Source organism: Nerophis ophidion, linkage group LG01, assembly GCF_033978795.1.
Source record: "Nerophis ophidion isolate RoL-2023_Sa linkage group LG01, RoL_Noph_v1.0, whole genome shotgun sequence".
Lineage (NCBI taxonomy): Eukaryota > Metazoa > Chordata > Actinopteri > Syngnathiformes > Syngnathidae > Nerophis > Nerophis ophidion.
Window position 1 is genome coordinate 83,896,616 of NC_084611.1, and position 18,515 is coordinate 83,915,130.

The 18,515-nt window shown below is 34.2% G+C and overlaps 1 protein-coding gene across 2 annotated transcripts in view; it reads left to right on the forward strand.

The window, feature by feature from the left end:
* fscn1b (fascin actin-bundling protein 1b) overlaps nucleotides 1–15,827 on the forward strand; it is a 29,634-nt gene extending 13,807 nt beyond the window's left edge. Inside the window, exons 4-6 of one of the 2 annotated variants that reach the window (XR_009808520.1) lie at nucleotides 1,454–1,627; nucleotides 6,316–12,421; nucleotides 12,456–15,827. Coding sequence is in view for 1 of the 2 variants with exons in the window: in XM_061913681.1 (XP_061769665.1) it covers nucleotides 1,454–1,627; nucleotides 6,316–6,521 (380 nt within the window). In the remaining variant the exon portion in view is untranslated. Of the gene's footprint in view, nucleotides 1–1,453; nucleotides 1,628–6,315 lie in introns of both variants that reach the window. The other variant, XM_061913681.1, reaches the window with a different exon arrangement.
* Nucleotides 15,828–18,515: the final 2,688 nt, after the last annotated feature.

The following is an 18,515-nucleotide window of genomic DNA, read 5'->3' on the forward strand; positions in this document are numbered from 1 at the left end:
AGCAAGGAATTAAACAGAGACAGATTTAAATTTGGCTCAATGAGGAGAAACGCGTACACCTGTACCCTTGCACAGTTTCACCACAGTCTGACGAAAGATTGTACGCCTCCTCTTTTATTTGGACGTTCCCTGATTACATGGCAACTGCTGTTTCCAAAGGAACGGTGGTAATAAGTCGGCTCTTACCATAGTTATGAGCGGAGAGCTTGCGTCGTGCCTCGCCTCCTGTCCTGCAGCTGCGGACTCTCTTGCCTCCTCCCAACGGCTGCCCCCAACCGTGGAGGAGGGGGGAAAAAAATCTCAGCCCGGCTGCCTTGCCTCGTCGAGAAACGTGGCTTCCATCGAAGACACTGGCGGTGACCACACCCCTCCGACTTTCAGGTACGACCATATAATCTCACCTAAACACTAGTAACACAATAAGCAGATAAGGGATTTTCCAGAATTATCCTAGTAAATATGTCTAATAACATCTGAATCGCTCCCACTGCCCTCGTCTTTTTTTTTTCTAGTCCTTCACTCTCACTTTCCTCATCTACGACTCTTTCATCCTCGCTCAAATTAACGGGGAAATGGTCGCTTTCTTGGTCCGAATCGCTCTCGTTGCCGGTGGCCATGATTGTAAACAATGTTCAGATTTGAGGAGCCCCACAACCCGTGATGTCGAGCGCACATCGTCTGCTACTTCCGGTACAGGCAAGGCTTTTTTTATTAGCGACCAAAAGTTGCGAACTTTATCGTGGATGTTCTCTCCTAAATCCTTTCAGCAAAAATATGGCAATACCGCGAAATGATCAAGTATGACACATAGAATGGACCTGCTATCCCCGTTTAAATATGAAGATCTCATATCAGTAGGCTTTTAACTTTAAAAATCACTCTGATGAAATCTATAAAACAAGACAAAAAGCAAGGAATTAAACAGAGACCGAATTAAATTTGGCTCAATGAGGAGAAACGCGTACACCTCTGTCACCGCGCTCTGACCAAAGATTGTACGCCTCCCCCTTTTATTTGGACGTTTACCTGATTACATGGCAACAGCTGTTTCTAAAGGGACGGGGGTCGTAAACAGACATCGCCTTTGATTACAAAACAGTTCAAAGAAAAGGTCGCCTGAAAGATAGTCTGGTCCTGCTTCCTCTCCGCTTCGTAGTTCTCGGGTCAAGACAAAATCTTTCTGTGGATTACAATACATCAAAGAAACAGAACACCTTCATGTTGCTTCCCATCCTACACAGGGGAGTTTTACGAGCCTTCTTCTTGGTAGGATCAAAGACAGCTTTTGTCCTCTCGCCGGAAACTCATTGAAACACAACGTTGTGTGCTAACTTAGATAAAATTATTCCGACACGCTCATATCTTGCTAAACAATCCAGGATTTATTATGATATAAATCAAAATCTTTAACGTACGTCGGCTCAAAAGACACTAACGAGTTTCTGTCCCTCAGGTGAGGCGGAGCACTTCCTGATGAAGCTGATCAACCGTCCAATCATCGTCCTCCGCGGTGAGCACGGCTTCATCGGCGCCCGTAAGGCCGGCGTCGTGGCCACGCTGGATTCCAACCGGGCGTCCTACGACGTTTTCCAGCTGGAGTTCATCAACGGAGCGTATGCCATCAAAGGTAGAATGTGAATATGTTTGTCCTCACCCTATCTTATCTTAGTTTAGCCCAGATAACTTTTGTTTAGTTTATTCTATCGTAGTTTAGTTTAGCCTAGTTTAGTTTAGACTGCCTTAGCCTAATTTAGCCTATCTTGGCTTAGCTTAGTTTATTGCAATTGAATCTATTCGTTATTATTTTATCTTAGTTTATATCTCTTTATTTTGTATTTTAGCATTGATTTTTAGCTTAGCTTGACGTAGTTTGGCCTACTCTTTTACTTTATCTTGGCATATTTTATTCTATTGTTACTTAGCTTTGTATAGTTTAGTTTAGTCTAGTTTTTCCAGCATTCGAGCCCACTCTATATTATTTAAACTTAAGCTTATTTTAGTTTTACCTTAGCATAGTCTTTATCTCACCCTATCTTATCTTACTGTAGTTTAGCCCAGATAACTTTTGTTTAGTTTATTCTATCGGAGCCGAGCATTTTAGTTTAACGTGGTTTACCCGAGTTTACATTGTTTTATCTTAGCATACTTTACTCTATTGTAGTTTAGTTTAGCCTTGTTTAGTTTAGACTGCCTTTGCCTAATTTTGCCTATCTTGGCTCAGCTTAGTTTATTGCAATTGAACCCATTCGTTATTATTTTATCTTAGTTTATATCTCTTTATTTTGTATTTTAGCTTTGTTTTTTTAGCTTAGCTTGACGTTGTTTGGCCTACTCTTTTACTTTATCTTGGCATATTTTATTCTATTGTTACTTAGCTTTGTATAGTCTTGTTTAGTCTAGTTTCTAGCATTCCAGCCCACTCTATATTATTTAAACTTAAGCTTATTTTAGTTTTACCTTAGCATAGACTTTATCTCACCCTATCTTATCTTATTGTAGTTTAGCCCAGATAACTTTTGTTTAGTTTATTCTATCGTAGCCTAGCATTTTAGTTTAACGTAGTTTACCCGAGTTTACATTGTTTTATCTTAACATACTTTATTCTATCGTAGTTTAGTTTAGCCTAGTTTAGTTTAGACTGCCTTAGCCTAATTTAGCCTATCTTGGCTTAGCTTAGTTTATTGCAATTGAACCTATTCGTTATTATTTTATCTTAGTTTATATCTCTTTATTTTGTATTTTAGCTTCGTTTTTTTAGCTTAGCTTGACGTAGTTTGGCCTACTCTTTTACTTTATCTTGGCATATTTCATTCTATTGTTACTTATCTTTGTTTAGTCTAGTTTTCTAGCATTTGAGCCCACTCTATATTATTTAAACTTAAGCTTATTTTAGTTTTACCTTAGCATAGTCTTTATTTCACCCTATCTTATCTTACTATAGTTTAGCCCAGATAACTTTTGTTTAGTTTATTCTCTCGTAGCCTAGCATTTTAGTTTAACGTAGTTTACCCGAGTTTACATTGTTTTATCTTAACATACTTTATTCTATCGTAGTTTAGTTTAGCCTAGTTTATTTTAGACCGCCTTAGCCTAATTTTGCCTATCTTGGCTTAGCTTAGTTTATTGCAATTGAACCTATACATTATTATTTTATCTCAGTCTATATCTCTTTATTTTGTATTTTAGCTTTGTTTTTTAGCCTAGCTTGACGTAGTTTGGCCTACTCTTTTACTTTATCTTGGCATATTTTATTCTATTGTTACTTAGCTTTGTATAGTCTAGTTTAGTCTAGCTTCTAGCATTCGACCCCACTCTATATTATTTAAACTTAAGCTTATTTTAGTTTTACCTTACCATAGTCTTTATTTCACCCTATCTTATCTTACTATAGTTTAGCCCAGATAACTTTTGTTTAGTTTATTCTATCGTAGCCTAGCATTTTAGTTGAACGTAGTTTACCCGAGTCTACATTGTTTTATCTTAGCATACTTTACTCTATCGTAGTTTAGTTTAGCCTAGTTTAGTTTAGACTGCCTTAGCCTAATTTAGCCTATCTTGGCTTAGCTTAGTTTATTGCAATTGAATCTATTCGTTATTATTTTATCTTAGTTTATATCTCTTTATTTTGTATTTTAGCATTGATTTTTAGCTTAGCTTGACGTAGTTTGGCCTACTCTTTTACTTTATCTTGGCATATTTTATTCTATTGTTACTTAGCTTTGTATAGTCTAGTTTAGTCTAGTTTTTCCAGCATTCGAGCCCACTCTATATTATTTAAACTTAAGCTTATTTTAGTTTTACCTTAGCATAGTCTTTATCTCACCCTATCTTATCTTATTGTAGTTTAGCTCAGAAAACTTTTGTTTAGTTTATTCTATCGGAGCCGAGCATTTTAGTTTAACGTAGTTTACCCGAGTTTACATTGTTTTATCTTAGCATACTTTACTCTATTGTAGTTTAGTTTAGCCTTGTTTAGTTTACACTGCCTTAGCCTAATTTAGCCTATCTTGGCTCAGCTTAGTTTATTGCAATTGAACCCATTCGTTATTATTTTATCTTAGTTTATATCTCTTTATTTTGTATTTTAGCTTTGTTTTTTAGCTTAGCTTGACGTAGTTTGGCCTACTCTTTTACTTTATCTTGGCATATTTTATTCTATTGTTACTTAGCTTTGTATAGTCTTGTTTAGTCTAGTTTCTAGCATTCCAGCCCACTCTATATTATTTAAACTTAAGCTTATTTTAGTTTTACCTTAGCATAGACTTTATCTCACCCTATCTTATCTTATTGTAGTTTAGCCCAGATAACTTTTGTTTAGTTTATTCTATCGTAGCCTAGCATTTTAGTTTAACGTAGTTTACCCGAGTTTACATTGTTTTATCTTAACATACTTTATTCTATCGTAGTTTAGTTTAGCCTAGTTTAGTTTAGACTGCCTTAGCCTAATATAGCCTATCTTGGCTTAGCTTAGTTTATTGCAATTGAACCTATTCGTTATTATTTTATCTTAGTTTATATCTCTTTATTTTGTATTTTAGCTTCGTTTTTTTAGCTTAGCTTGACGTAGTTTGGCCTACTCTTTTACTTTATCTTGGCATATTTCATTCTATTGTTACTTATCTTTGTTTAGTCTAGTTTCTAGCATTTGAGCCCACTCTATATTATTTAAACTTAAGCTTATTTTAGTTTTACCTTAGCATAGTCTTTATTTCACCCTATCTTATCTTACTATAGTTTAGCCCAGATAACTTTTGTTTAGTTTATTCTATCGTAGCCTAGCATTTTAGTTGAACGTAGTTTACCCGAGTTTACATTGTTTTATCTTAACATACTTTACTCTATCGTAGTTTAGTTTAGACTGCCTTAGCCTAATTTAGCCTATCTTGGCTTAGCTTAGTTTATTGCAATTGAACCTATTCGTTATTATTTTATCTTAGTTTATATCTCTTTATTTCGTATTTTAGCTTAGTTTTTTAGCTTAGCTTGACGTAGTTTGGCCTACTCTTTTACTTTATCTTGGCATATTTTATTCTATTGTTACTTAGCTTTGTATAGTCTAGTTTTTCCAGCATTCGAGCCCACTCTATATTATTTCAACTTCAGCTTATTTTAGTTTTACCTTAGCATAGTCTTTATCTCACCCTATGTTATCTTACTGTAGTTTAGCCCAGATAACTTTTGTTTAGTTTATTCTATCGTAGCCTAGCATTTTAGTTTAACGTAGTTTACCCGAGTTTACATTGTTTTATCTTAACATACTTTATTCTATCGTAGTTTAGTTTAGCCTAGTTTAGTTTAGACTGCCTTAGCCTAATTTAGCCAATCTTGGTTTAGCTTAGTTTATTGCAATTGAACCTATACATTATTATTTTATCTTAGTCTATATCTCTTTATTTTGTATTTTAGCTTAGCTTGACGTAGTTTGGCCTACTCTTTTACTTTATCTTGGCATATTTTATTCTATTGTGACTTAGCTTTGTATAGTCTAGTTTAGTCTAGTTTCTAGCATTCCAGCCCACTCTATATTATTTAAACTTAAGCTTATTTTAGTTTTACCTTTGCATATTCTTTATCTCACCCTATCTTATCTTACTGTAGTTTAGCCCAGATAACTTTTGTTTAGTTTATTCTATCGTAGCCGAGCATTTTAGTTTAAAGTAGTTTACCCGAGTTTACATTGTTTTATCTTAACATACTTTATTCTTTCGAAGTTTAGTTTAGCCTAGTTTAGTTTAGACTGCCTTAGCCTAATTTAGCCTATCTTGGCTCAGCTTAGTTTATTGCGTTTGAACCTATTCGTTATTATTTTATCTTAGTTTATATCTCTTTATTTTGTATTTTAGCTTTGTTTTTTAGCTTAGCTTGACGTAGTTTGGCCTACTCTTTTACTTTATCTTGGCATATTTTATTCTATTGTTATTTAGCTTTGTATAGTCTAGTTTAATCTAGCTTCTAGCATTCGACCCCACTCTATATTATTTAGACTTAAGCTTATTTTAGTTTTACCTTAGCATAGTCTTTTTCTCACTCTATCTTATCTTACTGTAGTTTAGCCCAGATAACTTTTGTTTATTTTATTCTATCGTAGCCTAGCATTTTAGTTTAACGTAGTTTACCCGAGTTTACATTGTTTTATCTTAACATACTTTATTCTATCGTAGTTTAGTTTAGCCTAGTTTATTTTAGACTGCCTTAGCCTAATTTAGCCTATATTGGCTTAGCTTAGTTTATTGCAATTGTAACCCTACTCTATATTATTTTATCTAAGTCTATCTCCTAATTTTGTAGTAAGTACGCCAAACGTGTTTTTCGCAGATTGGCAGGGGAAGTACTGGCGTGTCGGCGATGACTCGGCGGTGTCGTGCGGCGAGGGCTCTCCCACACACTTTCTCTTTGAGTTCTGCGACCTCAACAAGATGGCGGTGCGTGTGTCGGGGGGGAAGTATCTAAAAGGAGACCACGCCGGGGGGCTCAAGGCTATCGCCGACTCCCTGGACAGCGCCACCCTCTGGGAATACTGAGGAAGCACAGCCGAGCGTGTGTATTGTCTACCTGGTGTGTGACTCATCTCATTCTGGTCCTTTGCCTTCATCTATCATCACTCTGCTTTTTACTTGCCTGCCACAAAACACTAAAAGCTCCAAACTCTAATTTGTTTCAATTAAAAACAGACATTTTTTTACTCCAAAATAGCCCTGATGGTTCTTTAGATAAAAGTGTTGAGTAGATGGCGGATGTACATTAAAGTAAACCAGGGGTGTCCAAAGTGCGGCCCGCAGCTAATCGTTTACCGGCCCAACACACATTCTTCAAAAAATTGCAAAATTGATAGTATTGCAAAAATTTAATAAAAAAAAACATTTAAAAAAAAAGTGGAATGAGGTGAAATCTAATGAAAAAAAGTGGCAATGTTGACACAAACAAAAAAAAATCTATGTTATAATGAATTATTACTTAAAAATGATCACTTTAAAATGTTTTCTGTGGAAAAAAAATTGCATATGTTGTGTGGTTGCCATATAAAAACATCAAAGTTTTGACAAAAGAGCATAAAACTAACAAAATAATAGTTCAAACTTAAAATCGACAGATATATCGGAAGTTGATCCTGAAATTTAAGTGTTAAAAGTTTTTTAAAAATAAATAAAAATGTATCACTTTATGAGTGGGGAACCTTTCGGATCTGAAATATATTTAGTAGGATTTTATTTAACTTTTCACTGTCATTACTGTGGTGGATGGCCCGAAGCTTAACCTTCGTCTTGTGTTAGGGTCGGCACCGACCCGTTTTAGTTTTTAAATGCATAAAAACACCACATACATTTATTTTTTTCCATCAAAGCTTTTTGACTTTGTCAGGAACCTCTTTGTCAACAAAATAAAACATTTTAATTTTTTTCACTAAATTATAAAATGCTCTGGTAGAAATTATGCCCTTGGTGTTGTTAGGGTCGGTTTCGACCCAGTTATAAAAATAAGATGATAAAGCAATGATAAGAGCCAAAACTGAACACACTGACAGCCAGCTCCTCGCCCAATCATGTGAGCTTTAGTGGATTCTCATTTTACCTTGTTATCCTGTACAAAAACAAACAAAAGACGGACACTAAAAGTGTCACTTTTTGCCACTCTGATTTTGTTTTTTATTAGTTTTGGAACTAGTAATTTATTTCTCTTGGTTTCATTTGCTTGATTGGTTGTTTTTTTGTTTGATGTTGGATTTCTGTTGCTGAAAAAAAAAACTTTTTAGCCTTTTTCTTGAAGTAAATATATATGGGTCGAAATTGACCCGTAACACCATAGATGTTACTATAGTTAAAATTCTTAAAATGAAAAAATAAATAAAACACATTTATTTAAGAGATGTGTTCTAATACCCCTTAGTAATAGTTAGGTAACACAACAACCTTTTTTTTTATGTATATGATTCTTTTGAGGTCCGTTTTACCATTTTTAAAAATTGAAATCGAGGGGTATACTGACAAAAAAAGGCCCAATGGCCCAAACCAAAAATATTAAAACCAATATTTTCAAGGATAAGGAAGCCTAACGAGGTAACCAAGAGATGAGAAACAAATTGGATGATAGATAATTGTTTTTAGTGTATTTTACAGCTGATTTAAGACATGGGTCAAAACCGACCCGTTAACATAAGAGATGGTAACAGAAAGCTAACACAAGAGGAAGGTTAAACAGCAAACAAAGTGGTTTTAGTACAAAAATTGTATTTACCCATAATCAAAAGTACAGAATTGGATTGAATTGCCCATGCAGACAGACAACGTCCTTCCGGAGAGACGTGGATGATCGAAATCATGCGAATCATAACATAATATTGGTCTACTGGCCTTTTATATGTTTCCCTCATGTGTCAAGGTCCCGTTGTTTTGCAACTGCTTGCTCTGAAACATCCTTGAATCCCTTAGTCATAATATACAATCAAAACATTTTGTAGAATGGTTAGCCCGACCACAAGTTCAACTTTCACCTACGTATGCTCTTCCAAGGATTCAGTGGCTTTTAGATAGACTTTCTTTTTGGACTAAAACAGACACAAAATATGGTATAAAGGTCAGAAATTCCACTACATTACTCAAAACTATTAAATAATTAAAATCAATGGTGTCCTGCATTATTGATCTTGAAAGGCTTTAATTGCTACATAAAGGAACTCTCCTGAAGGAATCAATAAAGTACTATCCATCTATCTAAATACTGCATATTTTAGTTTTACTATAAAAAACAAAGTTGTCTTTGACAGAAAAGGCATAAAACCTTTTTGGTTTTACTTTATATCAACCTCAAGTTGACATAGAGATTTACTGTAAGCATTAAATTAAAAGAAATAATAATAATTTGACTTATTTTTAACATTTTAGTGACTGAGACCCTCTATGCTCCCCAGGAGCCTGAAGCATTAAAAATAAAATCCATATATTTTGTTATGGTTTGAAAATCAAACATATCAGCATGCTTAAATTTTTCTGTGGAAAAAATTTTGGACACCCCTGAAGTAAACCATTTAAAAATGTTCCTTCGAGATTCTGACAATAAAATTACATTTGTGTCCAAATCATTTTTTTTTGTTTTTAAGTTTAAATTATGCAAGCGAGTAATAATAGCCTGTGATTGATCGTGATTAATCCAAAATCATAAATAATAGGTGTGGTGAATCGTAATTAATAAAACAAAAAACGAGTGTGTTTAATCGTGATTAATCTAAAATCACAAGTGAGTTGAGTTTGAGTTTATTTGGAACATCACGATTTCCAGTTTCTCTTTTCAACATGTTCGAAAAGGAGGAGGAAGAAGCAGAGCTTATTTAACCCTACCCCTTTTTTCTTTTACATAACAGTTAGAGATGTCCGATAATATTGTATTCGGCCGATAAATGCTTTAAAATGTAATTTCGGAAATTATGGGTATCGGTTTCAAAAAGTAAAATTTATGACTTTTTAAAACGCTTTACGGAGTGGTACACGGACGTAAGGAGAAATACAGAGCAGTTGCGTCTCCCAGTCATACTTGCGAACAGCCATACAGGTCACACTGAGGGTGGCCGTATAAACAACTTTAACACTGTTACAAATATGCGCCACACTGTGAACCCACACCAAACAAGAATGACAAACACATTTCGGGAGAACATCCGCACCGTAACACAACATAAACACAACATAACAAATACCCAGAACTCCTTGCAGCACTAACTCTTTCGGGACCTACAATATATCTTGAGGCACGTTAAAAAAATAAATCACTTTGTGACTTGAATAATAAATATGGCAGCGCCATGTTAGCATTTTTTTCCAAATGTTGATTTATTTTGAAAAACTTGTTACATTGTTTAATGCATCCAGTGGGGCATCACAACAAAATTAGGCATAATAATGTGTGAATTCCACCACTGTATATATCGGTATCGGTTGATATCGGAATCGGTAATTAAGAGTTGGATAATATCGGAGTATCGGATATCGTCAAACATCGGTATCGGTTGATATCAGGACCTGTAATAGAGAGTTGGACAATATCAGATATCGGCAAAAATCGGTATCGGTTGATATCGGAATTGGTAATTAGGGTTGGACAATATCGGATATCTGCAAAACAGCCTTTATCGAACATCTCTAATAACAGTTGCTAAAACTTTTGTTCACTTCCTGTTCTCAATTTATTCACAATACACTCCGTAAATAATCACAATAAAAATGAATAAGTAAATAAATAATACCCGGTGAAGTAAGTTACATTTCATAGAGTGAGATGAGTAAGATTATTTTGAAAATGAATGGATGGATGGAATGAAATCAGAATGTTTATCATGGTTCTTCTTATTTGTACTAAGTGTGTTTAATCGTGATTAATCCAAAATTACGTGTGTTTAATCGTAATTAATGCTAAATCATAAATGTGGATGATAATGATAAATCCAAAATCATTTGGTTATTTGGGAATAATGCAAATTCAAAAATGTGATGAATTGAGATGTATTCCAATTTCAAAATTGTGTTTAACCGTGATTAATCCACATTTAGAAATGTGGTTGATTGTGATTAATCCAATATCCCAAATAGGATTAATCGTGATTAAACAAAATTCTAAAGTGCGGTTAATTGTGATCAAACAAAATTCAGAAGTGCGGTTAATAGTGATCAAACAGAATTCAGAAGTGTGATTAATAGTGACTAATCCACATTCAGGAATCTGGCTAATTGTGATAAATCCAAATTCAGAAGTGCAGTTAATTGTGATTAATCCAAATTCAGAATTTCGGTTATTTGTGACTAATCCAAATTCAGAAGGGTGGTTGTTTGGGATTGATCCAAATTCAAAAGTGTGTATGATCATGATTAACCCAAATTCACAAGTGTGGTTAATCGTGATTAATCCACAAATCACAAGTGTGGTTAATCATGATTTACGAATATCACAAATGTGATTAATCGTGATTAAACCGAACTCAGAAGTGCAGTTAATTGTGATTACGGTAATCCAAGTTCAGAATTGCGGTTATTTGTGACTAATCCAAATTCGGAAGGGTGGTTAATTGAGATTAATCTATAATCAAGTGTGTATAATCGTGATTAATCCAAATTCACAAGTGTGATTAATCATGAATTACCAATATCACACATTAATTGTGGTTAAACCTAACTCAGAAGTGCAGTTAATAGTGACTAATCCACATTCAGGAATCTGGCTAATTGTGATAAATCCAAATTCAGAATTTCGGTTATTTGTGACTAATCCAAATTCAGAAGGGTTGTTGTTTGAGATTGATCCAAATTCAAAAGTGTGTATGATAATGATTACTCCAAATTCACAACTGTGGTTAATCGTGATTAATTCACAATTCACAGGTGTGGTCAATTGTGATTAATCCACAAATCACAAGTGTGGTTAATCATGATCTACCAATATCACAGATGTGATTTATCGTGATTAAACCGAACTCAGAAGTGCAGTTAATTGTGACTAATCCAAATTCAGAAGGGTAGTTAATTGTGATTAATCCAAATTCAAAATTGTGGTTATTTATGACTAATCCAAATTCAGAAGGGTGGTTAATTGAGATTGATCCAAATTCAAAAGTGTGTATAGCTGTGATTAATCCAAATTCACAAGTGTGGTTAATCGTGATTAATTTACAATTCACAGGTGTGGTTTATCGGGATTAATCCACAAATCACAAATGTGATTAATCGAAATTAAACCTAACTCAGAAGTGCAGCTAATTGTTATTAATCCAAATTCAGAATTGCGGTTATTTGAGACTAATCCAAATTCAGAAGGGTGGTTAATTGAGATTGATCCAAATTCAAAAGTGTGTATAATCGTGATTAATCCAAATTCAAAAGTGTGTATAATCGTGATTAATCCAATTTCACAAGTGTGGTTAATCGTTATTAATCCACAAATCACAAGTGTGATTAATCGTGATTTACCAATATCACCAATGTGATTAATCGAGATTAAAACCTAACTCAGAAGTGCAGTTAATTGTGACTAATCCAATTCAGGAATCTGGCTAATTGTGATTAATCCAAATTCATAAGTGTGGTTAATTGTGATTAATCCAATATCCCAAATAGGATTGATCGTGATTAAACAAAATTCTAAAGTGCGGTTAATTGTGATTAAACAAAATTCAGAAGTGCGGTTAATAGTGACTAATCCACATTCAGGAATCTGGCTAATTGTGATAAATCCAAATTCAGAAGTGCAGTTAATTGTGATTAATCCAAATTCGGAATGTCGGTTATTTGTGACTAAGCCAAATTCAGAAGGGTAGTTAATTGTGATTAATCCAAATTCAAAATTGCGGTTATTTATGACTAATCCAAATTCAGAAGGGTGGTTGATTGAGATTGATCCAAATTCAAAAGTCTGTATAGTTGTGATTAATCCAAATTCACAAGTGTGGTTAATCGTGATTAATTTACAATTCACAGGTGTGGTTAATCGGGATTAATCCACAAATCACAAATGTGATTAATCGAAATTAAACCTAACTCAGAAGTGCAGTTAATTGTTATTAATCCAAATTCAGAAGGGTAGTTAATTGTGATTAATCCAAATTCAAAATTGCGGTTATTTATGACTAATCCAAATTCAGAAGGGTGGTTAATTGAGATTGATCCAAATTCAAAAGTGTGTATAGTTGTGATTAATCCAAATTCACAAGTATGGTTAATCGTGATTAATTTACAATTCACAGGTGTGGTTAATCGGGATTAATCCACAAATCACAAATGTGATTAATCGAAATTAAACCTAACTCAGAAGTGCAGTTAATTGTTATTAATCCAAATTCAGAAGGGTAGTTAATTGTGATTAATCCAAATTCAAAATTGCGGTTATTTATGACTAATCCAAATTCAGAAGGGTGGTTAATTGAGATTGATCCAAATTCAAAAGTGTGTATAGTTGTGATTAATCCAAATTCACAAGTATGGTTAATCTTGATTAATTTACAATTCACAAGTGTGGTTAATCGGGATTAATCCACAAATCACAAATGTGATTAATCGAAATTAAACCTAACTCAGAAGTGCAGTTAATTGTTATTAATCCAAATTCAGAACGGTAGTTAATTGTGATTAATCCAAATTCAAAATTGCGGTTATTTATGACTAATCCAAATTCAGAAGGGTGGTTAATTGTGATTAATCCAAATTCAAAATTGCGGTTATTTATGACTAATCCAAATTCAGAAGGGTGGTTAATTGAGATTGATCCAAATTCAAAAGTGTGTATAGTTGTGATTAATCCAAATTCACAAGTGTGGTTAATCGTGATTAATTTACAATTCACAGGTGTGGTTAATCGGGATTAATCCACAAATCACAAATGTGATTAATCGAAATTAAACCTAACTCAGAAGTGCAGTTAATTGTTATTAATCCAAATTCAGAAGGGTGGTTAATTGTGATTAATCCAAATTCAAAATTGCGGTTATTTATGACTAATCCAAATTCAGAAGGGTGGTTAATTGAGATTGATCCAAATTCAAAAGTGTGTATAGTTGTGATTAATCCAAATTCACAAGTGTGGTTAATCGTGATTAATTTACAATTCACAGGTGTGGTTAATCGGGATTAATCCACAAATCACAAATGTGATTAATCGAAATTAAACCTAACTCAGAAGTGCAGTTCATTGTTATTAATCCAAATTCAGAATTGCGGTTATTTGAGACTAATCCAAATTCAGAAGGGTGGTTAATTGAGATTGATCCAAATTCAAAAGTGTGTATAGTTGTGATTTATCCAAATTCACAAGTATGGTTAATCGTGATTAATTTACAATTCACAGGTGTGGTTAATCGGGATTAATCCACAAATCACAAATGTGATTAATCGAAATTAAACCTAACTCAGAAGTGCAGTTAATTGTTATTAATCCAAATTCAGAAGGGTAGTTAATTGTGATTAATCCAAATTCAAAATTGCGGTTATTTATGACTAATCCTAATTCAGAAGGGTGGTTAATTGAGATTGATCCAAATTCAAAAGTCTGTATAGTTGGGATTAATCCAAATTCACAAGTATGGTTAATCTTGATTAATTTACAATTCACAAGTGTGGTTAATCGGGATTAATCCACAAATCACAAATGTGATTAATCGAAATTAAACCTAACTCAGAAGTGCAGTTAATTGTTATTAATCCAAATTCAGAACGGTAGTTAATTGTGATTAATCCAAATTCAAAATTGCGGTTATTTATGACTAATCCAAATTCAGAAGGGTGGTTAATTGTGATTAATCCAAATTCAAAATTGCGGTTATTTATGACTAATCCAAATTCAGAAGGGTGGTTAATTGAGATTGATCCAAATTCAAAAGTGTGTATAGTTGTGATTAATCCAAATTCACAAGTGTGGTTAATCGTGATTAATTTACAATTCACAGGTGTGGTTAATCGGGATTAATCCACAAATCACAAATGTGATTAATCGAAATTAAACCTAACTCAGAAGTGCAGTTCATTGTTATTAATCCAAATTCAGAAGGGTAGTTAATTGTGATTAATCCAAATTCAAAATTGCGGTTATTTATGACTAATCCAAATTCAGAAGGGTGGTTAATTGTGATTAATCCAAATTCAAAATTGCGGTTATTTATGACTAATCCAAATTCAGAAGGGTGGTTAATTGAGATTGATCCAAATTCAAAAGTGTGTATAGTTGTGATTAATCCAAATTCACAAGTGTGGTTAATCGTGATTAATTTACAATTCACAGGTGTGGTTAATCGGGATTAATCCACAAATCACAAATGTGATTAATCGAAATTAAACCTAACTCAGAAGTGCAGTTCATTGTTATTAATCCAAATTCAGAATTGCGGTTATTTGAGACTAATCCAAATTCAGAAGGGTGGTTAATTGAGATTGATCCAAATTCAAAAGTGTGTATAATCGTGATTGATCCAAATTCAAAAGTGTGTATAATCGTGATTAATCCAATTTCACAAGTGTGGTTAATCGTTATTAATCCACAAATCACGAGTGTGATTAATCGTGATTTACCAATATCACCAATGTGATTAATCGAGATTAAAACCTAACTCAGAAGTGCAGTTAATTGTGACTAATCCAAATTCAGGAATCTGGCTAATTGTGATTAATCCAAATTCATAAGTGTGGTTAACCGGATTAAAAAAATGAATCGTTTGTGGGATGAAAACATTTTACCGATACTAACTAATTCGAAATGGAAATAATCAATCCCAGGGTCAAACTGTGACGATTATACAACATTTAACTGAAAAGGAAATTATTTGAATCACCTCATGACAATCGTTTCTCTCACAAAAGTGTAAAAAGAAATTGAATAAATGAGTTTTGACTTTCGCGGTTCCAATTTACATGTCAGAAGGATTCGTGGTGCCTGATGTCACAGTTTAGACAACGCGAAAACTCACAATAATGTGAAGCACACCAGCCAATGTGACGGTTCCATTTTCTTTTTACAAAGACTAATGTTTGTGCTGTGTACAATGTTTTTCTTTGTCATGAAACACATCCTCTTGTCGCACAGATAATAGCACCGAGCGCTGTCAAAGTATTTGACAAGACGTGAGAAGCACATGAAAAGACGCAGCCAGCGCACAAACCCAACAAAGAAAATCAACATCATTGTGGACGTGCCTTACATGTCTTTTTTGTCCTATGTGCAAATGGAATGAGGAAAAAAAAAATCAAAGTGTTCATGCCTTGTGTCTTTTGATTGTGCAGCAGTGAAAATAAATTGTCTTGGAGGAGAAAGTTGGAGGAAGGTGACTGAAAAAGAATCCAAATAAAAGAAAATGACCTACTCTACTTTCTCAGAATAAAATGTGAAATGGGGGGAAAAAAACAAAAATAAAAAAACAATTAAATAAATAATAATAATATATATATATATATATATATATATATATATATATACATGTATATATATGTATATATTTTTATTATTATTATTTTATTATATATATTTCAAATATATATTTTATTATATAATAATAAAAAAATATAGGTCGGGTCGCGGGGGCAGCAGCCTAAGCAGGGAAGCCCAGACTTCCCTCTCCCCAGCCATTTCGTCCAGCTCTTCGAGGAGGACGAAATGGATATATATATATATATATATATATATATATATATGTATATATATATATATATATATATATATATATATATATATATATATATATATATATAGTAAGTAACAACCATTCGGTAGAAAAACCCTTAAATAATACATAAATAAATAAGTTGTGATTCATATATATATATATATATATATATATATATATATATATATATATATATATATATATCAATCAATCAATCAATCAATGTTTACTTATATAGCCCTAAATCACTAGTTTCTCAAAGGGCTGCACAAACCACTACGACATCCTCGGTAGGCCCACATAAGGGCAAGGAAAACTCACACCCAGTGGGACATCGGTGACAATAATGACCCAGTGGGACGTCGGTGACAATGATGACTATGAGAACCTTGGAGAGGAGGAAAGCAATGGATGTCGAGCGGGTCTAACATGATACTGTGAAATTTCAATCCATAATGGATCCAACACAGTCGTGAGAGTCCAGTCCAAAGCGGATCCAACACAGCAGCGAGAGTCCCGTTCACAGCGGAGCCAGCAGGAAACCATCCCAAGCGGAGTCGGATCAGCAGCGCAGAGATGTCCCCAGCCGATACACAGGCGAGCAGTACATGGCCACCGGATCGGACCGGACCCCCTCCACAAGGGAGAGTGGGACATAGGAGAAAAAGAAAAGAAACGGCAGATCAACTGGTCGAAAAAGGGAGTCTATTTAAAGGCTAGAGTATACAGATGAGGTGGCATCTCGAACTGTTACCGGGAGGGCATTCCAGAGTACTGGAGCCCGAAATGAAAACGCTCTATAGCCCGCAGACTTTTTGGGGGCTTTGGGAATCACTAATAAGCCGGAGTCCTTTGAACGCAGATTTCTTGCCGGGACATGTGGTACAATACAATCGGCAAGATAGGATGGAGCTAGAATATATATATGTATATATATATATATATAGTTCAGGCCAAAAAACTTTTGAACACACCTTCTGATCCAATGAGTTTTCCTTATTTTCATGACTATTTACATTGTAGATTGTCACTGAAGGAATCAAAACTATGAATGAACACATGTGGAGTTATACACTTAACAAAAAAAGGTGAAATAACTGAAAACCCGTTTTATATTGTAGTTTCTTCAAAACAACCACCCTTTGCCCTGGTTACTGTTTTGCACACTCTTGGCATTCTCTCGATGAGCTTCAAGAGGTAGTCACCTGAGAGTGTTTTCACTTCACAGGTGTCATAATTTTGATGCCTTCAGCGACAATCTACAAGGTAAGTAGTCATGAAAATAACGAAAACGCATTTAAATGAGAAGGTGTGTCCAAACATTTGGCTATCTTTTTTTTTTTTTTTTGTAAGAAGAATGAAGTTACCTATAATTATATTTAAATATGCAATTTAATGGTGTTATTTGATTACGACCGATTCATATCATATACATACTGTTTGTGTTTTATCAGTTATCAGCTGGACCCCGACTTAAAGAAGTTGAAAAACTTATTCGGGTGTTACCATTTAGTGGTCAATTGTACGGAATATGTACTGAACTGTGCAATCTACTAATAAAAGTTTCAATCAATCAATCAATGATGAACTGACGGTAAACATGAGACACTTCTCGTTATAATGCTCCATAGCGCTCCACCACTGCACATTAAAACCTCAATAATATCGTAAACACTGTATTAAAGGCCTACTGAAACCCACTACTACCGACCACGCAGTCTGATAGTTTATATATCAATGATGAAATATTAACATTGCAACACATGCCAATACGGCCGCTTTAGTTTACTAAATTGCAATTTTAAATTTCGCGCCGAAGAATCCTGCTGAAACGTCGCGGAATGATGACGCTTATGTTGACGCGTGCTTGTGACGTTATTGGTTGTAGCGGACATTTGATCCCAGCACCACTCACGGCTAAAAGTCGTCCGATTCAATCGCATAATTACACAGTATTCTGGACATCTCTGTTGCTGAATCTTTTGCAATTTGTTCAATTAATAATGGATACTACAAAGAAGAACGCATTTGGTGGAAAGCGGCGTATTTCGGCCGGCTGTGGCAACCGAAACACAGCCTGTGTTTCATTGTTTGTTGTGAGGTTTCGGTGAGAAAATTGTGGTAATAAGTCGGCTCTTACCGTAAAACATGAGCGGAGCTTGTGTCGTTCTTCCTGCAGCTGTCAAAGAAGCAGCTGCAACTTTCTTGGCTCCTCCATGGCTTCACCCAGAGACACTGGCGGTCATCACACCCCTCCTACTTTCAGGTATGACTTTATAATCTCACTAAAACACTAGTTACACAATAAGCAGATAAGGGCTTTTCCTTAATTATCCTAGTAAATGTGTCTAATAACATCTGAATCGCTCCCACTGCCCTTGTCTTTTTTTAT